Source organism: Oncorhynchus nerka, linkage group LG23 (genome assembly GCF_034236695.1).
Source record: "Oncorhynchus nerka isolate Pitt River linkage group LG23, Oner_Uvic_2.0, whole genome shotgun sequence".
Taxonomy (NCBI): Eukaryota; Metazoa; Chordata; class Actinopteri; order Salmoniformes; family Salmonidae; genus Oncorhynchus; species Oncorhynchus nerka.
The window spans coordinates 55,971,263-55,994,767 of record NC_088418.1 but is presented as its reverse complement, the minus strand read 5'-3'; the positions used below and the strand labels follow the sequence as shown (position 1 = coordinate 55,994,767).

General features: G+C 40.8%; 1 protein-coding gene across 1 annotated transcript; it reads right to left on the bottom strand.

Moving 5' to 3' along the window:
* Positions 1-837: 837 nt before the first annotated feature.
* Positions 838-22,428, bottom strand: LOC115107099 (synaptotagmin-10-like). The gene is made up of 6 exons (XM_029630483.2): positions 22,144-22,428; positions 18,326-18,887; positions 11,769-11,889; positions 9,121-9,292; positions 6,433-6,562; positions 838-5,571 (listed from the first exon to the last, which is right to left on the bottom strand). The coding sequence occupies exons 1-6, from the start codon at positions 22,338-22,340 to the stop codon at positions 5,500-5,502; spliced, it is 1,254 nt and encodes a 417-aa protein (XP_029486343.2). The 5' UTR covers positions 22,341-22,428; the 3' UTR covers positions 838-5,499.
* Positions 22,429-23,505: the final 1,077 nt, after the last annotated feature.

Genomic DNA, 23,505 nt, shown 5'->3' with positions numbered 1-23,505 from the left:
GCTTATTATCAGTGCAGTCCTGGTTGCCAATTTTTAACTGGCACTCAATTCAGTATCCAGTGCACATAGTATGGGTTGCATAACCCGCATATGTTGTGACTAGCGAATATACCTCTTTTTGGCACTAGGTAATGTGCGTCCCAATTACTTTTTCCTGAAGTGTGCACTTGTTCACTACTTCCCACAAACCTAAAAGTATTGGATTGGTGGAGGAAGATATTATTGGGACACACCGACAGAGCTGCAGAGATATCCACTCTGCAGGGTTACATAATGGAGACGTGTATTATAGGGGAATTGAAGTAATTATTCTTAAACTGGCACAAAAAAATGCACTCATCTTTCATACTGTAGCACAGGGGTATGAAACTCACACTACGAGGTCCGGAACCTGCTGGTTTTCTGTTCTACCTGATAATGAATTGCCCCACCTGGTATGCCAATGAAAGAGGAACACTGAAAACAAGCAGTGGAACTGACTGAGGTCCAGACTTAAATTTAAGGGCTAAAGTGAATTCAGGGGGTAGCCCCGACCGGGACTCTAACCCGGGTCCAGCGACTGTCAAGCCAACACCTTAACCATTACACCAAGCTGTCCGAATCTATATGAGGTTGCCAAGTGTTTGATTAAGGTCACTACAGTACGTATCCATTGTTAGGTAATTCTTTCACCAAATTGCGTTTTCCGTAAGGGCAGTCTCACTATACCTATGGGACATTTTGTGCTTGGCAGAGTAATTTTCCAAAGGAGGCTACTGAGTGATTCATGCATCCACCACACAGTCAATCAAATACACCCACACATTTTTTAGCACAGAAAATGTCTGACAGCAATAATTCACAAGAATTCTTTGTTTATTTATTTAAAATACATATGAAACAGATAAAGTAAAATTATATTTCAAATGTTTACTGCAAATTGTTACAAAAGTTATCACAAACTGTACATTTCATGACAAATAGTTACAATTGCTGTTCTTGTTTAATATACTATTGATGTTAGCATTATGCACACAATCTCAGCTAAAAAGCGCTAAATTCCTAAGCATGGAGTGTCCCGAAAAAGTAGAGGGTTGCCTTAGATATGCTTACAATATGACAAATCATTCCACAATTGATACGGAATGTGTATAAAGTCACCCAAAAACACAAGCTTGAGCTGTACAAATTATCACCAAACGATCCATATAAATACACAGTAACATTTTAACAAGTTTTCAACAACAAATGTTCTTAGAAGTAAACTTTAGATATATACAAGTATTCGCATTGTGAGGTCTATGTACAAATGTAAACGTAAAATATTAGCAATATAAAATACTATATTATATAATATATTCATGAAACTTTGATCTTTGATATTCTTATACTACTTGAATATATTGACTCGCATGCTACAAGTACAAATACTTATGGTTTTTATATTGGGGCCAGCCTGGGAACAGAAGCATTATTATTTTAATGCGCAAAATAAATGAACAGTACACAGCCTTAGTATTGTCTATGTTCATATTAGTGATAGGTCATTCGCGAACTAGCGGCTCTTTTGAAAGGCTCTTTTTGGTGAACGTCAGGAACCTGAATCACATTTGTGAAAGAGCCATTCATTTGCCTCCCTGATTTGTATACTGCTGCTTTATGAGCTGCAAACTATGATTATCTGCAGTAACAAATAGGTAGTGAGGACAAAGCCTTACTCTGGTCCACGCTCAATTCTCAATTTCATTTTGTTCGGAATTATTATTTTTTTTACTCACATTTTACAATCTGAGAAAACAGTATGCAACTTTCTAGCCTTTACATTAGATTTGTAAAAATAATTTTCATACATTTTTAAGCACTACTGAACGAAGAGCCATTTAGGAGCCAAATTAACAGCTCTTCAAGGTGAATGGAGCCGAGAGTTTCGGCTCACCGAAAAGACTCTGATATGCCCATCACTATTTCATATTATTACTCACATGTGCAACTGAAATTCATTCTAGTAATGTTTTCAGATTGAGTACTAAACTCGATATCATAAGGCTTTATTTCATAAGGCTTTACATAAAGTGATTGCAGAAGACACAATTACAATTGGAATCTGGGGCTAGGCCATATGCATTTACAATGGCCTGCTTGTAAAGAAAAATGTACTCAAATTAAACAAATCGCGAGCTTCGGACTATAATGTTCTATCTGCATTTTAGTCAAAATGTAGTTATTGACATAGCCTTGTTCTGTTCAATTCCTATATAGTACTCGAAATACTCCAATTCATGTTAAGTTCAAAAGAATTCAAGATCCAAATTGCTGATACCATTCAAAACAATGAGGGTTCAGAACTAAAACCAATTCTCAGAATCATCTTTTTGCAGATAGAACCTTATAGTGATTGATGGAAGTTTGTTTCCTTTGTCCCGTAACACTTTTTTTGTCTCCACAACTAGAACAAATTACTCTTCTAAATATCCATATTAATTTGTCAGAGACAATTTTAATAATCTTTTTTTTTTTTTTGCTATTTGAAATCATATTTGGCACATGTGAAATACACATCAAAGATGATATTTTAAAGAAAAAAGGAAAGCCATTAGCTTAAAAAAATAAATTACCTTACTTCAAACCCATCATAAATGAGTTTGATCTCATTTGCATGGTTTTACTTTTCTGGATTAATTAGTAGAATGCATTTCAGCAATCATAAAGATCTCTATCAATTCCAGTAACAGATAAAATGTTGGGCAAAGTCTCAGAGACAAATGACCTTGGACACTGAAATGTTCTTAAGAAGTGACGAGGTCAGACATGCTTTTCTGAGTGTATTGAGTTCTGGCGGAAGCAAATTACGTTGAGTGAGATTTAAATGCTTATAATCTTCAGTGTAGCAGCTGTGGGAACATTTTTGCAATTAAAATGTGTATCAATCAATAAGAAAACTTTTTGTTTATACAGTGCTTTCAGAAAGTATTTATACCCTTTGACTAATTCCACATTTTTGTTGTGTTACAGCCTGAATACAATATTAATTTAAAAAACAATACATTCACCCATCTACACACAATGCCCCTTAATGACAAAGTGAAAAGAGACATTTTTGCAAATTTACACCCAATCAATACAAAGATGCAGGATTGAATGAAAACTCCACGCAAAACTCCATTGGCCAGCAAGTAGGAGGGTTTTCAGCAGTCAAATTAAATGTATTCAAGATGCGCAAGGGAACCATGCCTGCAAAGCTGGTTACGCACCTTCATAAGGGAAGTCTGAATACTAACTACTGAGATGTGCATAGGAAAGCTGTGTGTAAGAAAGAAAATTATGCCTAAATTGGAATCGGGCCCATGGAAACTTACCCAGAAAGACTCACCGATGTAAATTGCTGCCAAAGGTGATTCTAACATGTATTGATTTAGGTGGTTAAATACTTATCTAATCAAGATAGTGTTTTACATTTCTTTTTTACGAATCTTATATTTTTTTCTACTTTGACATGAGTATTTCGTTAAGATCTTTGACAAAAAATGACAATTAAATACATCTTAATTCTACTTTGTAACACAACAAATCAAGGGGTGTGAATACATTCTGAAGGCACTGTAATTTTCAACATTTTGTTGCTTCAATGCTTGTCTCACTTTCATCTCCCACAAAAGAGTTGAAAACACTATGCTACATTGTGTGGCTACTGTTGCTCTAATCTCAGTTAATCCAGATTAAGTTCTTGGGGGAGACGTGTTAGTACAATTTCTAACGCGACTTGCGAAGTCTACACCCTCGCAAACGGAAACTCTCCATCTTTTCCCAATCCTGATACATCCCAAAAAAACAGTGATGAAAAACCCAAGTACCTAAACTACTCTGCTTGTTAGTCGACACATCCCATTGCCCCTAACAGATTTATGGTACCATTTATCTTACGTAGTCTGTCCACGGGAGAATACTGCTGCTCTTACCATGTATTGCACTCTCGTTGATCCTATGACAAGTGAATCTGCAACCCACTTGTGATATGGTGAGATATGCACCATGTTCTTTCAATAAATGGGATCAATTGGCATTCATTAGTGATGTGCCACTGGCAAACTACTGTATGCTCTGGGATTGGACATTCTCCCAGCCCTTTGAGTTGATAGGTTATCTGTGTTCCCTGTGGCTACGCCCAGGGCACAGTTGACTGGCTTGTCTACTGTATGTCTATGTTGACATGTGGTCTTAGAATCAAGCCTAGCCCTTTAGTATCACATCATCCCAAATGAAAATGGCAACTCACTAAATAACTGTGAGAGGAGCAGAATGCCTTGGGCAAATGTATCAACCAGAAAGTGTTGAAGTATGTTACAAAGTTTAGTTCAACGTTTAGTTCTCTTAATGCCCACTGGTAGTATTGTGGTAATAAATTGCTATTCAGGAAACAAATACAATACCATTGGAATGAGAGGATGAAATCTCCATTTTGCAAAGCTATTATCTGATATGATGCCTTTCGGACCCAAGTGCCTCTCACGATGTACAATGGAAATAAAACTCTTGAGAAGTAAAATCAATTGTTTTCACAGCTCTATACTGAATAGCTTGCACAAGACAGAAAACCGAATTCTGATAATTCAAACTGTTTACTCTGAGGAGTACACCATTGGTTGATTAATGCCATAGTACGAACCAAGATTAATTTTCCACTCCAGTCAAGCAATATAATACTGTAAATGGTATGTGATAAAGGTTCCTGAAGCAATGATTAAATTAGAAAATTCATCATGGATAACACTATTCAAGACACAAACTTTGGAAATTTGTAAATTCACATTAAATGTAAAATGTTGTGATTCCACGAACAAGGCATTCTCATGTGTGGTCCATAACCGCATTTCAAAATCAGGCCATATTATAGAATGTTTTTAAAGGCCCAATGCAGTCATTTTTATATCAATATCAAATCATTTCTGGGTAACAAATAAGTACCTTACTGTAATAGATTTCCATTAAAAATGATAAAAATGGCTTTTTAGATAAATACTATTTCTCAAGCAATAATTTTACAAGGACTGTCTGGGAGTGGTCTAAGTGGGGAGGGGAAAACTGAAAACTAGTTGTAATTGGCAGAAAGGTTTGGAACTCTCTTTGTCATTGGTTCTATTAACCAAATGTATTGTATTTCCAACAAACAACTCTCAGGAATTGTGATCACACTTTTACAGTGTTAGTTTCATCAGCTGTTATACAATGATACAAAACAGAAAAATCCAATTTTGGCTGCACTGGGCCTTTAACTTAAAAGTAGGCTAACCCTTCCTGCAAGACATGAATTCAGTGCCAATGTTGTTTGTGTCATAACTCTGTAATGTAAAGTCCTGATTGATGATGATTAATGCAATAGGCCTATACGATTAAACACAACCTATAATGCTAATCGAACCTTGGCACTGGACATTTCTGTCTTTAACTGACAGAATTGTGGTTACTACAGCTGTACACATCTAGTTAATCTGCTATCAGGTCATATGGTTCCATTCGTGTTTCCTATGGAGTTTGTGGAGGTTTGGGGGAAGGACAAGACCCCTGGCTCTCAAAGCTTGTCGCTCTTCCTGGCCACTGTGGACAAAACAGACATTTAACAAGGGTTAGTTCAACAAGAGTTGGCTAGGTCTCCAAAGCTGCTATTGGTTTGTGTTTTAATATCAATTTTCTAAAGTACCTGGATTCAAGAAAGCATTAACAATAGATGTTTATATCCTTCAGGTATTTTAGATTTAGAGGAGGACCATGTTATAGGGTGAGTACTCCTCCAGTTCTTGTTTCTTTGTTCAAGCTAAATAGAATGACACGGCTCTTTGTTTAATGCACAACCACAAGGTGAAGTCTTTTCCCTATGCAACCGATGGGTCTAAATTCAACTACTCGTCTGTCAATAAGTATTTCTCCGGATAATAAAGATTGGAATGTTTCATGCATTTTTCAAGGATATCGTCTTGTGTTCATAGACTGTTTATAGATTGTGCTATTAAAACTCACATTCTCTACTACTCCTGAAGAGCAAAGAAAAGGGATGGCCCACCACTATAATATGTGGTTCCCAGTTATGGGAACACACCGTAAAAAAATCGAGCTAGTGACCCCATCCAACCATCCTGGGTGGATATCAGGGCACCAACTCTCCAATTACTTTAAATGCTTCTAGTTCAAACTAGCCCTTAAGTTTCTAGAATCAAATTGGTCTTTGTTCTAGTACAGACAACATCCTTGCATCTTTGTCATGCTGCACTATTACACATCTCTGTTGAAATTGACAGGGTTATTTCCTCAAGCTCTATGATTGGCTGCAAGACCTCTGGCTTTATCTGCTCTCTCAGAAAACCAGAGAGATGCAGCGAAGCATTGTGGGAGCTCTGGAAAGTCCTGCAATTGACTTGTACCTCCTCTTACTTTGAGGGAAAAAAACGAACAGTCCTCTACCTCTCCCAGGGCATGCCAGTGAGTAATGGGCTTGCGTGGGTAGGCCAGCATCTCGTTCCAGTGGTACCTCCCCAGGCCCTCAGCATCTGGCCCAGTCCGACACACACCTATCACCTCGTTGTGGCCCACCCTGTGGGCATTATGCAAACACACACAAACATGCAATATCTTGAGTGCACAAAATATATACAGTGCCTTGCGAAAGTATTCGGCCCCCTTGAACTTTGCGACCTTTTGCCACATTTCAGGCTTCAAACATAAAGATATAAAACTGTATTTTTTTGTGAAGAATCAACAACAAGTGGACACAATCATGAAGTGGAACGACATTTATTGGATATTTCAAACTTTTTTAACAAATCAAATACTGAAAAATTGGGCGTGCAAAATTATTCAGCCCCTTTACTTTCAGTGCAGCAAACTCTCTCCAGAAGTTCAGTGAGGATCTCTGAATGATCCAATGTTGACCTAAATGACTAATGATGATAAATACAATCCACCTGTGTGTAATCAAGTCTCCGTATAAATGCACCTGCACTGTGATAGTCTCAGAGGTCCGTTAAAAGCGCAGAGAGCATCATGAAGAACAAGGAACACACCAGGCAGGTCCGAGATACTGTTGTGAAGAAGTTTAAAGCCGGATTTGGATACAAAAAGATTTCCCAAGCTTTAAACATCCCAAGGAGCACTGTGCAAGCGATAATATTGAAATGGAAGGAGTATCAGACCACTGCAAATCTACCAAGACCTGGCCGTCCCTCTAAACTTTCAACTCATACAAGGAGAAGACTGATCAGAGATGCAGCCAAGAGGCCCATGATCACTCTGGATGAACTGCAGAGATCTACAGCTGAGGTGGGAGACTCTGTCCATAGGACAACAATCAGTCGTATATTGCACAAATCTGGCCTTTATGGAAGAGTGGCAAGAAGAAAGCCATTTCTTAAAGATATCCATAAAAAGTGTCGTTTAAAGTTTGCCACAAGCCACCTGGGAGACACACCAAACATGTGGAAGAAGGTGCTCTGGTCAGATGAAACCAAAATTGAACTTTTTGGCAACAATGCAAAACGTTATGTTTGGCGTAAAAGCAACACAGCTCATCACCCTGAACACACCATCCCCACTGTCAAACATGGTGGTGGCAGCATCATGATTTGGGCCTGCTTTTCTTCAGCAGGGACAGGGAAGATGGTTACAATTGATGGGAAGATGGATGGAGCAAAATACAGGACCATTCTGGAATAAAACCTGATGGAGTCTGCAAAAGACCTGAGACTGGGACGGAGATTTGTCTTCCAACAAGACAATGATCCAAAACATAAAGCAAAATCTACAATGGAATGGTTCAAAAATAAACATATCCAGGTGTTAGAATGGCCAAGTCAAAGTCCAGACCTGAATCCAATCGAGAATCTGTGGAAACAACTGAAAACTGCTGTTCACAAATGCTCTCCACTCGTGCAACCTCACTGAGCTCGAGCTGTTTTGCAAGGAGGAATAGGAAAAAAATTCAGTCTCTAGATGTGCAAAACTGATAGAGACAACCCCAAGCGACTTACAGCTGTAATCGCAGCAAAAGGTGGCGCTACAAAGTATTAACTTAAGGGGGCTGAATAATTTTGCACGCCCAATTTTTCAGTTTTTGATTTGTTAACATTTTTGGAAATATCCAATAAATGTCGTTCCACTTCATGATTGTGTCCTACTTGTTGTTGATTCTTCACAAAAAAATTCAGTTTTATATCTTTATGTTTGAAGCCTAAAATGTGGCAAAAGGTCGCAAAGTTCAAGGGGGCTGAATACTTTCGCAAGGCACTGTATGACACCTAAAAGCTGAGTGCTAGTTTGATTAAATAATTCTAAACCTAGGTTTGGTTAATTACAGTGAATTATGTGGCTCCTGAACATTCTGGTAAGTGGTCATGATTATATTGTATAGCGGCGCTTGCAGGATTTGAGTGAAAAGTTCTGTTGATGAAGTTCACCTGAGTTCAAGTTCAACTCAAAGTTAGAACATTACTCATTCCACCTTCAATGTAAATGTTTTTAAAAAACAAGTACTTGTTTGTTGACTATATACACTGAGTATACCAAACATTAAGAACACCTTAATATTGAGTTGCGCACCCCCCTCTCTTTTGCACTCAGAACAGCCTCAATTCGTTGGAGGCATGGACTCTAAGGTGTCAAAAGCATTCCACAGGGATGCTGGGCCAAGTTCACTCCAATACATCTCACAGTTGTGTCAAGTTTGCTGGATGTCCTTTGGGTGGTGGACCATTCTTGATACACACAGGAAACTGTTGAGTGTGAAAAAAACGGCAGCATTGCAGTTCTTAACACAAACCGGTGCATCTGGCACCTACTACCATACCCTGTTCAAATGCACTTAAATCTTTCACCCTCTAAATGGCACACAGCCATGTCTCAATTGTCTCAAGGCTTAACAATCCCTCTTTAACGTGTCTCCTCCCCTTCATCTACACTGATTGAAGTGGATTTAACAGTGACATCGAATAAGGGATCATAGCTTTCACCTGGATTCACCTGGTCAGTCTATGTGATGGAAAGAGCAGGTATTCTTAATGTTTTATATACTCAGTGTACGTGTGTACTGTACAAGCATGTTTATGACCACCATATGTGTTGAATTGTGGGTGTTGTATTTAGTGTGGTGTCACTCACCGGTCATAATCCATCACCATGATGGACAGGCTGACCTGTTCCACGTTCTCTGGGGGGATGTCAAAGATGATGGCCTCATTGTACACCGGGTTCAGTGTGCTTTTCTTGGTGGTAGTTTTCCGCTTCTTCAGCCTCCGTCCGTCACAGAGCAGGGAAACCTTTACATAGGGATCTGTGTGCCACAAATAACATCTCCATGAAGTCAGTCGTGTAGATTGCAGGTAATGGCAACCAGTGGCGTGTATTCATGGATGCCAAGGGAAGGCAGGCTTCCCAAAATATTTGACCAATGAAAAATGCAAATATCAATAATTTATCTTTCGTCTCTCTCGGTTATCATTTTCCATCAATTCGCAAGTTGCTGAATCTCACTGAAGAAATCATCAGAGATAGGAAAACAGCACCCCTCTGTCTCAGTATGTGTAGCCCATGTATCTGATGCTGTCTGGACCAAAAGAGTATAACATGTGGCCGCCGTAGCATTTGATTGATGCCAGCAAGCAATTGGCCTCCCTTGATAACATTGAGCTCAACTGTGGGTTGTCCTGGTGCAGAAAAACACCCCCCAAGGGAGGCCAGTTTAGATTTGGCTTTAGACCAATCAAATCACTTCCGAAGCAGAACGTTATTTTCAGAAAAACTTGTCTGTTTCTGGTCTACTGGTGTTGATATCCTGCAGTAGCTAGGTTGCTAAATCGTCTCTTTCCTAAACCATGGATCGAGATGGTGATTTGGACTCTGTACAGGCCAATGATTACGAAGGCGATTCTGATCTAACTATAAATGAATATGTTGTGCCACTGGCCTGAGACGATTGAAGTTCAATATGTAGCCTAGTAGGCTCAGGTTAACTAGCTAGCTAACTTAGCTGGTTCATTGTTGCCAATGCTAAGAAGTTAGGCTACCTAGCTAGGCCTGCTAGCCTATGACAACAAAAATATAAAGTGTATTGTATGACAGAGCCATAGACCAATTTGCCAACATGAAAGAGAGGAGGATGGCATTGGAGTTAGGGTTGCATATTTTCTCTCTATTTTGCAAATGTTCCATGCTTGGGCGGTAAATCTCAGTAACCGGGTTCCTGCCATTCAACCCTAATTGGCGTTCAACTAGTCTACAAGTAGGGTGAGTCAAAATGCTTTGTTTAACCTGCGCGCACATGCACGTACACACACAGAGACAGAAATCAATACCATGGACTGCCACATGATATTTAGCAACATTGATTGGACTAAAGTGTTTTTGAGATCTTTAAGTTTGTTTTCAGTATATTAAACTGAGCATATATAAATTGAGCCTTGTTGATTGGATGTTTAAATGTTTAAGTTGAAATGGTGCTGGAATAGCAGAAGCAGTGCTCCTGTTGTCTTTGTGCTGACCTGTGGTAACTGTGGTTCTAAAATCAGTAGTTGTTCATAACTGTAAAAAAAAATGTCATTGCTTGATCATGCTGCAGGTGATATAATTGTTTGTTACATTAAATATTTGCTTTGTGGACTTCAGCAGACAGATGTTGTTCTCCTGTTTTATGGTGAAACTAATGTATGTGTAGTTGAATTTATTCCGCCACTGTGTGACTGTTGTCTTTTTGTTGTCGCGGCCTAATTATATATCATGGTGGTGTATGAACACATGGGTTATAGAGCAAACAACGCAATTATCACAACATGGGTTGTAATATGGCGTTTTTACAGGCTTGGCTTGCTCAGTGATTTTACCCACACACAGCTACTGATGGCTACATTCAATTATTCAGTTTGGCTAAATCCAGTGATCTTTTTTTGACAAGGTAAGTCAAAATGTATCTTCTATTACAATTTCACCACAAACAGTGAAAACACATGAAAGAAGTATCTCCCTGACTACTCTTGTCGAAGGTACAGCATGTTGCCTGACGTAATTATGTTTTTTGATTCTTTGCTTGCTCTTTTAGAGCTTAACAGTTTATTATATATACTTGTTTTGTTATTTATTTTATTTTATTGAATATCCAAAACATACAATATACTTGCAGTGAAGCCACTCAACAACTACATCATACCAGTCATCCAACAGACTCCCATTCAGAGTGACACACAGAGGCATCTAGGGTCAACGCCCTGCTCAAGGGCACGTCGACAGATCTCCCACAGTGGCAAAAAAAAGGGGACGCGAATGCTCCGAGACCCCTCCTACAGTACCCCCTCCACAGAAAAAATAAATAAAATTAATAATAAAACATTTAATTAATTCCATTCCCCACCCCCAAGAATCCCCCAATGCACCAACAACCAAGAAAATGAACTCATGAGAAAAAAGAAAACAACAATGGACATCAAGGACAACTGAAATCATAACAGCAAGGCCAACTGTATATGTTTGAGTGCTTGTCTGGCACTGTTTACATATGTGTATCCCCGTGTATGTGTGTATTTGAATGAGAGTGTGTGTATATGCATGTGTACAAACACCTGCACAGCATCAGCCGCAGGCAAACCGGCATTAACTGTAAAAACTCTGCCCCTCAGTGTCATTCAAACTGACTTTATTATGTTTTATTTTGACTTGATTTTTTTACCATCATTTACAGTTGTCCCTCATTGTTATTCAGAAAACCATAATGTTTTAAGGCCCAGCCTACATGGCTGTCAGTTTTGTATTGTTGTTACCTGAGGAGCCAGTGATGTCCATGGCTTTGAGGTTCCGGCACTTGATGACGGTCAGGGTCATCCTTCCTGCTGTGGGCAGGTAGCATAGAGAGTACATGATCTCCCCCAGATCCACACTCTCCTGGAGAAAGACAAGGGCAACACTGCATCAAGGAAAGGGCGCTGTTGCTGTAGAATAACTATTTTAGGAAAGCAATTAGCGCAAATTGCTTTAAACAAAGAGGTGTCCTAAAAACTGAGAGAGAACATTTTCTTACAATGGGTGACGAAACTAGAACAAATCCAATCGTATTCAATGATTGTGTATTCAAAATGGTCGCCCTCTGCTAGTGATTCGCAGGATGTGCAAAGATACAAGTAAAATGAGGATTGTGATTGGTCACATTAAGGGTTTTAAAGCGCTACCACTTCTAAATATTTTGCTGTGCTAATTTTAATTTGGGAGCACCAGTGCTCCTAGAAAATAATCTGTTCCGCTGCTTCCGAGTGTCCTAGAGGTTTGTGACCGTGTTGATTGCATCATTACTCCAGAGAAAACTGCTTGTCTCTAGCCCAAACCGTTTAAAAGTTGTGACCCGTATTACCGATGCTACATTTTGTTCCTTCTATTGCGCTTTGGCGATGCAGCTCCATTGGCGGGCCGCATTTGGTATTCATTAACGATGCTCAGACGTTGCATGCATCAACCAATCGTTGCGTGTCACGTCGTCGAATGTTCCGTCGGGCACCAGATTATTATAACATAATGATGTGATAAACTGATACGTAAAATACCTATCCAGGCGTTGAATGGTCTGGCATGCATCGTTAACACCTGGGCAGATGAACGCCCCCCATGTTGTGGGCCGTTCTTAAACTACTCACAGGCCGTTAACACCGTGTTCAGTAATGTTACCTCATTAGCTAGCTAGCTAACAGCCTGGTAACTTTACCAGTATATCCAAACATTTGGGGACACAGAAAGAATGGAAACGGGTTAGCTTCTTTAGCTTCTTTAGGAGATCAATGATCATAGCAATAAATGACAGATATGCAGATATGCCTTCCGCCTGGCTTCTCCAACCTCGGCCAACAGCTCCGCCCCCCCCGCAGCTCCTCACCCAAGCCTCTCCAGGTTCTCTTTTACCCAAATCCAGATAGCAGATGTTCTGAAAGAGCTCCAAAACCTGGACCCGTACAAATCAGCTGGGCTTGACAATCTGGACCCTCTATTTCTGAAACTATCCGCCGCCATTGTCGCAACCCCTATTACCAGCCTGTTCAACCTCTCTTTCATATCGTCCGAGATCCCCAAGTATTGGAAAGCTGCCGCAGTCAACCCCCTCTTCAAAGGGGGAGACACCCTGGACCCAAACTGTTACAGACCTATATCCATCCTGCCCTGCCTATCTAAGGTCTTCGAAAGCCAAGTCAACAAACAGGTCACTGACCATCTCGAATCCCACCGTACCTTCTCCGCTGTGCAATCTGGTTTCCGAGCCGGTCACGGGTGCACCTCAGCCACACTCAAGGTACTAAACGATATCATAACCGCCATCGATAAAAGACAGTACTGTGCAGCCGTCTTCATCGACCTTGCCAAGGCCTTCGACTCTGTCAATCACCATATTCTTATCGGCAGACTCAGTAGCCTCGGTTTTTCGGATGACTGCCTTGCCTGGTTCACCAATTACTTTGCAGACAGAGTTCAGTGTGTCAAATCGGAGGGCATGCTGTCCGGTCCTCTGGCAGTCTCTATGGGGGTGCCACAGGGTTCAATTCTCGGGCCGACTCTTTTCTCTGTATATATCAATGATGTTGCTCTTGCTGCGGGCGATTCCCTGATCCACCTCTACGCAGACGACACCATTCTATATACTTTCGGCCCGTCATTGGACACTGTGCTATCTAACCTCCAAACGAGCTTCAATGCCATACAACACTCCTTCCGTGGCCTCCAACTGCTCTTAAACGCTAGTAAAACCAAATGCATGCTTTTCAACCGATCGCTGCCTGCACCCGCATGCCCGACTAGCATCACCACCCTGGATGGTTCCGACCTTGAATATGTGGACATCTATAAGTACCTAGGTGTCTGGCTAGACTGCAAACTCTCCTTCCAGACTCATATCAAACATCTCCAATCGAAAATCAAATCAAGAGTCCATTTGTATGCTCTAGTCGGCTGGCCCTCGCTACATATTCGTCGCCAGACCCACTGGCTCCAGGTCATCTACAAGTCCATGCTAGGTAAAGCTCCGCCTTATCTCAGTTCACTGGTCACGATGGCAACACCCATCCGTAGCACGCGCTCCAGCAAGTGTATCTCATTGATCATCCCTAAAGCCAATACCTCATTCGGCCGCCTTTCGTTCCAGTACTCTGCTGCCTGTGACTGGAACGAATTGCAAAAATAGCTGAAGTTGGAGACTTTTATCTCCCTCACCAACTTCAAACATCAGCTATCTGAGCAGCTAACCGATCGCTGCAGCTGTACATAGTCTATTGGTAAATAGCCCACCCATTTTCACCTACCTCATCCCCATACTGTTTTATTTATTTACTTTTCTGCTCTTTTGCACACCAATATCTCTACCTGTACATGACCATCTGATCATTTATCACTCCAGTGTTAATCTGCAAAATTGTAATTATTCGCCTACCTCCTGCCTTTTGCACACATTGTATATAGACTCCCCCCTTTTTTTCTACTGTTATTGACTTGTTAATTGTTTACTCCATGTGTAACTCTGTGTTGTCTGTTCACACTGCTATGCTTTATCTTGGCCAGGTCGCAGTTGCAAATGAGAACTTGTTCTCAACTAGCCTACCTGGTTAAATAAAGGTGAAATACATTTTTTTTTTTTAAAAGTCAGCACTGAAAGTCACTGACATTAAAGAGCATCTCCATAGGAAAACGTGCTTTTTACACAATGTAGAAACCTAATATTTATATTATAATATTTGTATCAACATTTTATCCTTTATCATAAAGAAATGTATTTCCATAGTTACATATTAGTTTGTAGGGTACAATATGTGATTCAAAAGTAGTTAGAATTCAAATAGGCTCACTAAAGGCTGTGAAGGCTTTTAAAATCATATTTTCTGGTACTCTAAATTTTAATGTGATGCTCCTAACTTTTTAAGATGCAAGGACCAACATTTGTATTTATTTATTTAGAACCCTGGTTACATTGCCTCTATGACAATGTCTCTGTATAAAATGGACAATAACTTTAAAACTAACAAAGATCCCACTCTGGAACTTTGGTATATCCGTAGAGCGCATATATATATATATATATATAGAAACATTTGCCAAATCAATAGTTTTATATTTGCAATATTCATGTTTGTATTTTTCAATATTCATAAATGTATGTAAATTATTATTATTGTTAATATACACTATATACAAAATACTACTCATATTACAGAGAAAGTTGTAAAGCTTCATGTGACACCAATTTGAGCTTTGTAGCACCTACAGATGAAACACTATGGAGTCTTAAAGGAGGCCTGGGTAAGGCAAAAATGTCACAAATGTTCAAACTTCAATTACTTATTTCTCATTTATGCTTTAGGATACTACAAAGGACCAATTCTATGGATTACATTTCGTGAAAATCCCCAAAGTCATGGTCTTTTTTTTGGCTCTAGTGTCATGAGGAATCACCTCAAAAAACAATGTGTTTATGGATCAGTTTAGACTGGAGCACTACTGTAGTCTGAGCAAACAGCATCAGATGGACTGACTTGAAAGAGAAGAACATGAAGAAGAACATGTACTGACGTGGTGTGCTTGTATTGATACCTAATCAGAGTTAATAAAAAGCACTCCAGAGATAAGATTTGATTGGCCAACCAGAGAACACAGAGGACTGACTGGGAGGCATCTCACTAGAGCACGGATGTTTGTTTAGTGTGTTTACATACACTCTTAGAAAAAAAGGGTTCCAAAAGGGTTCTTTGGCTGGCCCCATAGGAGAGCCCTTATTGGTTCCTGGTCGAACCCTTTTTGGTTCTCGGTAAAACTCTGTGGGGTCCAATGTAAAACTCTCCGGGGAAAGGGTTCTACATATAACCCAATAGGGTTCTACCTGGTACAAAAATGGTTCTTCAAAGTGTTCTCCTATGGGGACAGCCAAATAAATATTTTAGGTAGATAGCACCTTTTTTCTAAGATTGTAGTTAGAAATCGATCTGTGTGTTCTCACAGAATGTCACCATATAAAAATAGACTTAGAATAAGGGTGGCATAAGAGTTGTTCTCCATGGACAGAATCTTTACTTGAGATATGTTGGTGCAGTCTTCCAGTGTCATCAATGTATTGACATGCAGGAGTTTCACAATAAAAATATAACGTGAAACAGAGGATGCCTTCCCAGCCCTAGAAGTTCTGCATATCAAAACAGTGTCAATAACCCCCCAGACCTCCATCCATGGTGTGTTCCAAAGCACCACCCCCACCCACCTAACCATTGTGAGCTCTGACTAACTTTGTGTCCCGTACTTTCAATCTCAGCACAGACACCCACACAAACAGCTGCAAGGCGGGAAAAACTCAACGTCTCAAACCGTGACCCTCATAGGCAGGTCATAGGTTGTTTTAGGCATTGACGCCCCTCCCATTACCCTGCCTGGTTTCTACCCATGCAATTGACACAAAGGGTCACATGCATAAAAAGACATCAATCTAGCCCAGGGAAATAGGTTTTGAAATACAATACATAATAATCTTCAGCTGAATGTGAGGCATATTAATGTCATTTGTTGTGACAAATTACTTTGTGCAATTTTGCTTCCACATTAAATTTAAAATTGCTTGAAGTGTAAATACACAGAGGGTTTTTCGAATTAGGCTAACCACTGATTTTCCTGTGTTTTTTCTGTTCATATGTAGTTGCATACAATTTTTTTTAGAGAATTCAAGGAAGTAGGTAACACAAAGTACACACTACTTTGGTACACCAGAGCACGACATGATCAATTTATTGTTGTCAGACAGTGACGAGTAAAGTCACCGTAAATGGTCATCTCCAAATACATTGCATAAAGGAAGACACTTTTAAAAGGACTCTCGTTAATGTAAATTTAAAAAAGGTGGAATGAAACACTGTCAAAATAAAATGTATGGCAAACTGCATTTGCTATGAGTCATTATCCATTCAAACATCCTTATCCTCCTTCCCCTCTGTTGGACGGCAGTTCAGGCAATGTAATTGCCCAGAGACATAAACTAAATCAACACAGGAAGGTGAGATAAAATGATCCCAAGAGAGACATAAATAACAACCAAACACCAGACAAAATATATGTCTAACAATTAACAACAACGTAGGGAGACAAAATAGATCTTTGAATATTTACAATAATTGTTACATTTTTCTTCTGTTGTAGGCAATCTTGAAAGAAGTCTCACATTATATTCAATAGCCCAGCTCAATTGTAGCTTTCATAATCAACACTATCAACCACAGTCAAAGTACGAGTAAACTTGATGTCTGTATGGATGCTCAAGATTTTGAAAGTGTAATTTCCTCGCAGCACACAGTAAACATTATGTAACACTTACAAACTTCCTGGAGACAGACTACACATTGAGGTAAACACCATGGCTGTTGACATGGGATAACTGCATCAATGTCCAGCCAGTCCCCCTCCAATGGCTTAAAACCCAGACTTCTTTAAACTCACCTAAACCTGCCTATATAATGTGAAAGAAACTGGTGTAACTTTGTTGGCCAGAGTCAAATAGTACCTGTAGAGGTTAGGGCTCAATTGTGCTCTTGATGATTAATCTGAAATCCACAGTGCACTTTCTTTCAAGTTGATTCACTCTTGTTCTGTTTTCCACAGTATACCGTTCAGAGATCAACTGATTAATTAACCATTAATCCATCTCCATGACCATTAGACACAATAAATACCACCAAAACACACAATAATATTCATAAACAGAAGCTGTTGAGTAAACAAACTGTGATAAAGCTACCGAGGCGTAAGAATTGTGTGGGCCCAGATAAAACTGCACTATCATTCCCAAGTATGTCAGTGAAGGGATAAAGGTGAGGAACAAAGGAGAATTGTGCCCGTGGCTATATTTAAGTCTACAGTGTGTACTTCAGTTTTCGGAGGTGTTGTGTGGGTGCTTGGATTCTAAATTCACTGCTCCTGGAAATGAGGTTATACAACACATGCAATTTACCAGTCATGTAATACAGTGCGGATGATTCCAGGACTTAAAACCTTATCCAATCAAATAATTCACAGAGACTTGAAAATGTCAAGTGTTTCCTTAAATAAATCAGATTATGTGCAGTGCACGACCCCATCAGAAACTATGCAAATGTTAACTACGGCAGACTGACCACAGCTCCACCCTGACATCTACTCCACCATCATTGACATTGACATTTTGAGTCATTTAGCGGACGCTCTTATCCAGAGCGACTTACAGTTACGACCTACAGAGCCATCAGTTGTTGAGATCACTGATCCAATGATCTCCACACATACTGATATACTCCATGTACTACACCTATCTCAACTAGCTGAGGCCCAGCCCACTCACCGTGGTCGCAGCGTGAATGTCCTTCCACACCACTGCCTCCCTCGAGAGGTCGGAGAGCTCAAAGAGGTTGTCCACCACCACCTCGCCGATCATGTCGTGGCTGGTGAAGCGGTCAAAGTCGTAGACACTGAAGTGCAGTTTGCGGTTGCACAGCTGGTCGTACTCCACGGGGAAGCAGAAGGCCTCGTCGAACGTGGGGTTGAGCGTCTTGCGGTGGACACGCGTCTGGAACTTCTTCTGCCTCTCTGGCAGCAGATAGATCTTGACGTAAGGGTCGGAGGTGCCAGTGAAGTCCTTGGCCGGCAGTTCCAGGGCCTTGAGGATCGTGACCACCAGCGCCTGTTCCTCGTAGTCGTAGAGCAGGGAGAAGCTCAGCTTACCGCACGTCTCCACCGGCTCCTGGGTCCCGTCCTCGGAGTCCACAGACTTCTGCTTGTAGAGCTCGGGCTTGATGCGGCCGATGCTTACGGTGGACGACTGGCGGATGGGGAGCGTGTCCATGCTGAAGTCCACACTCGTCACGTTCATCTGGCGAGGCAGATGGCGGCGGAATGAATTGTGCCTGTTGAAAAAGGAGATCAGTCATCTACGGTTCCTGGTACCTTTCAATACGCAGGTTTCCATTGACCCAGGGTTATTAGACAAAAGCAATGTCGCAACAATAACAACACATTGAGACGTGTAATGGAAACGGCAGCTATAGGTGAAATGTACTAAAGATTGACAACATTTCTATCTGTTTGACAGGGGTGGCAGCCATTATTTTTTCTTGTTGATGAAACTAGTTTACTTCATTGGTGTTTTTACAATTCCTTGCTTCTTCTTGTAGTTCTAGTTTTACTGTTGGTAGGAAAATGTTTGTTGAGATTATTTTTTGCACTTTAATGTTGTTAATCCATTCTCTCAGCATTAACGAGAAAGATGTTACTGGCTTTAAAGTTTTTATTTGACCTTTATTCAACTAGGCAAGTCAGTTAAGAACAAATTCTTATTTTCAATGACGGCCTAGGAACAGTGGGTTAACTGCCTGTTCAGGGGTAGAGCGACAGATTTGTACCTTGTCAGCTCAGGGATGTGAACGCTCTAACCACTAGGCTACCCTGCCGCCCCAGCAGTAGTGATGTAGTTACTTTATGATTGAACTCTTACGAAGCTCAGAAGCTACGTGACTGAGTGAGTTGTTTTTCACAGGACTTCTTTTGGAAAATAACATTACCTGGGATACCTTGAGCCCAGGTCCATCTACTGATAATGACTTACATACTTTGAGCAAACCACTGTTCTGTACTTCTCCCGGTTGTCACCTAGCAACTGATAACTCCTACCCCCCCACTGACGCCAATAAGAAGATCACATTAATCCGCCACATTCATTATTTTCTTCCATAAGATAACAATTTTTCTGTCCTCCACTTTCTCAATCTTATAGGATCAGGGATGGGCTCTCAATCTCAATACTCACATTGAACCTGTGCTCAGTTGGTAGAGCATGGCACTTGCAATGCCAGGGTTGTGGGTTTGATTCCCATGGGTGACTAGTATGAGGAAAAGTACAAGAATGTATACATTCACTACTTTAAGTTACTCTGGATAAGAGCATCTGCTAAATGTTTATTTTTATTTTTAATTTAACACCTCTAGCACTGAGATGCAGTGCCTTAGACCGCTGTGCCACCCAGGAGGCTCCAAAATATGGTACTTCTTGCAGGTGTCAGAGATCTGTTTCCGCCCGTAAAAAAAGTTACCAATGAAAATGTCAAAATCTTAATCTCTCACAGGGAGGTAAATCATACAGTAATAAAACAGCATGACAAATCCCCAGTCTCATACCACCTGGTGCTGTTTATGGATGTAACATATGATGAGGTGATGTACTGATATATACTGCTCTGTAGCATTTTATCAGAGATTGGTGGAGGAATGTCTGAAATTCACAATTTGAGTAGACCAGTACATTCTGAACAAGACTCTCTCTCTCTCTGACTTTGCCCTTGCCCTTGGACATTGCCTGTTTAGAATGTGTCTGCACAATGCTTGAGCAGTGAATACTGATGTAGCTGTCGGAGAGGATCGATGTTAAAAGAATGTATCTGTTGCTCTTCTCCATGGTAATCACCCGCTCTGCAAGTCACATGGTTGCAAAGCCTCATAGTTTTGCCCTGAAGGCCAGAGTGACACCAAGCGTCTCCTCCCACCTCGTCTCGCATGAATACGTTATCCACGTCTCCTAAAATTGATGCATTCATGCAGGGTATCATCATCAAATGATTCCTAATTACTTGGATGTACTATAGATCCAGTCCTTACTTGTGTCGTGATTGTGATGGTTTGTATTGAAAATTATAGATTCATGCTTCAGATTCAGCCGGACTGGTACATGTATATTTAGATATTTGTAGTCCTTTCCTGCAGTCAAATGACCTAGTGGCCTTATGGGTGGAATATTATTCATATTTTTCATAATTTCCTAATTAATAATTAATGTTAAAAAAATTCAACAGCTGAAAATCTGGTGTTTCTATGTCAAACAGTTGTGTTATATTTCAGTCTTATATGATGCATATCAAGTGTAATATTAGGATTCAAACTCAAAACTGAATGCATTTCAACTCTATATCTGACATGGTACAGGTGTCTTCTTTTTTTAAAGTCCATAACCATGTGTGTGAGGTCTATACTTTTGTTTCAAGTTATATTTGTATAAGACTACCAAAAAACACTCTCTGTGTCCCTGATTTAGCCCACTGCAGTAAAAGGTTTTTAAGTGTCTTACTCTGAGAGCACTGGGAAACATACTTTCAAGAGATAAACAGTAACATGATGATAGACCTGCCATTAACTTTATTGATCATACTTTTCAATCATATACAACAAGTCCTCTCCTTCTTTGAATCTTTCCTTATGTTCTTTTTTTCCCCTAGATGAAAAGCTTGCAAGAGCATCTGAGGGAGATTCAACTCAAAAAGTGATGAGACACTATTTAATTATCCCTTTCTGCCCCTTCGTCAGTGTGTAATTCATGAAAAGCGCCAGGCTCTATAAATTGCATCAACGTTCCTAATGACAAACTAAAGCAAGTGTCAATAATGGCTTCCTGCAGAAGATGGAGTGCAGCTGCTCAGTGGGTCTCAGTCGGACGAGCGCCTTGCAGCACGTCAGTTCTCAACCTGCGGCGGCGCTAATTACAGACGCGCTCGTTTAAACACAGTCCCCGAAAACAAAGAGAAGAGCAGCTGATTGTTTCAATACCGGGGTGCTTACCGCTGTTGCCATGGCAGCGTGACTCACGCCCGCCCAAAACAAGATGTGACCTGGGGTGATTACAGGGTTTCTGTGTGTGTGAGGAGCAAGGGGGCGTGCTGTCGCCCTGTTGACAAGCACCATGGGAGATGTTCCTTCAGGTCATCTACTGAGCATCCAGTTTAAGGTCATTCGTCACAAATTCTCCTGAACTGTCTTATTGATATTTGTCATGGCTATACTTGATGTGTAAGGTTCAAGTGTTATCATTTGTCACTTGATGTCACTTGTTTGAAAGCATCATGTTCATAACCTTCACTCACAGGAGGTTGGTGGCACCTTAATTGGGGAGGACGGGCCTGTGGTAATGGCTGGAGCGATTAGTATGAGCCATCCTCCCCTGAGCAGCCTCCGCTGCCTTTGCTATATGTGTGCACAGCTCTGTGCATGCATATGACATACCATAACACAGAAATCCTTGGAACCAGTGCCACCAAAAATGTATAACAACAGAATGTTGAGACCTAGTGACAGGAAAGTGACTGGGACACTACTCTGGGAGAGGTCCAATAATGTTACCTGGAGGACGAGGTGGGGTCGGTGGTCTGCCTCTGAATCTTGGCCTGTTGGCCCAGCCTCTCCCTGAGAGCTGTCTGCACCTCAGCAGGGATGTCTGGGGATGTCTGGCTGATCTTCATGGCCGCCTCTAGCAGCTTCACGGAGCTGCAACGCCCGTTCACCTTCACCACTGGCACAGGCTTCTTCTCCTCTTCCATTGGTGCCACCTTTTGGAGGGGTGTGACGGGCTGGGGGGGCGGCGGAGGGGCCTCGGGGAGCCCGACCCGGGGGACATTGTCGACGTGGGACGAGAGGGCCTTGCTCCTCCAGATGGGCCAGCACAGCTTCCAAAAGACAAAGAGAGAGACTACCAACAGGGCGAGTCCACAGAAACCCACGACCACAGCAAGGAGACTGATAGAGATGTCTACGAGCGACCACAGGGATCAACAGTGACAGATAGAATGACAGAGGGAGAGAGGGAGAGAGAGGACGGGCAAGCGATGGTCGGAGGATGATAGACAAACATGCAAGAGAAAAAAAGAGAAGAGAGAAAGCAAGCTGTAAAAGAGGAGGATGCAAATGCCCTCGTTTGGTAAAGATCAGAGGAAGTTAGAAAGTCATACAGCTTCATTCCAAGACATTCACATGGACAGGACAGATAAATCACTCTTCATGGCCATATTTGATCAAGTTGACCATTCAACTTTCGGAAACCACAATACCCTTCCTCTACAACTATATACAAACCAATATTTACCACAGGCTGTTACAAAATGCATTATGCATTCCATTGTGTGCATGTTACACACTTGTATGGTTTCTTATAAATAAAGTTGGACAGTATACGCCTGTGTGTGGATTGCAATGTGCAGGAGATATGTCCTTTCTCACTGATATCACTGCATGATGTCATGTTCTTTGCTGTGTTCTGTCTCCGTGTCATTCCCTCTCCTGTTGCTCATTCACTCTCACAAGGACACGTATGCTTTGTGGTGCACCATCTCAAAGCGCATATCCTACGTGAATGCTAAAATCGTCTATTTATTTTTCAGACTAATAACTTTAACAGGTATGCTAGACTGCTGAGATGTACATTTCATTTAAGTTGGTTTGCAAACGTAAATGTAGTTATGGAAATTACACAAGCAGGTAGGCCTAGGCAGTTATCAGTTCATCAAGTAATATAATACATTGTGTAACTGTGTTGTAATTATCACGAATTTAACTCCATTTAGTTGAGAAGAGCAAAAAACTACTGCAATAAATGCAATCTAGCAGGCTGACCGACCAATTCAATTTCCATCTGTTAGGCTGTTACGCAAAATCAGAGACGTTATTGCACCAGTAGCAATGCTGCTACAGTCTTATGCAACTCACATC

Coding starts and splice junctions, on each gene's coding strand:
- LOC115107099 (XM_029630483.2), bottom strand. CDS start 22,340: ATGGAAGAGGAGAAGAAGCCTGTGCCAGTGGTGAAGGTGAACGGGCGT. Junction 11,890..18,325: donor ACATTCACGCTGCGACCACG/GTGAGTGGGCTG, acceptor GTCTTTCTCCAG/GAGAGTGTGGATCTGGGGGA. Junction 6,563..9,120: donor ATGGTGATGGATTATGACCG/GTGAGTGACACC, acceptor TAATGCCCACAG/GGTGGGCCACAACGAGGTGA.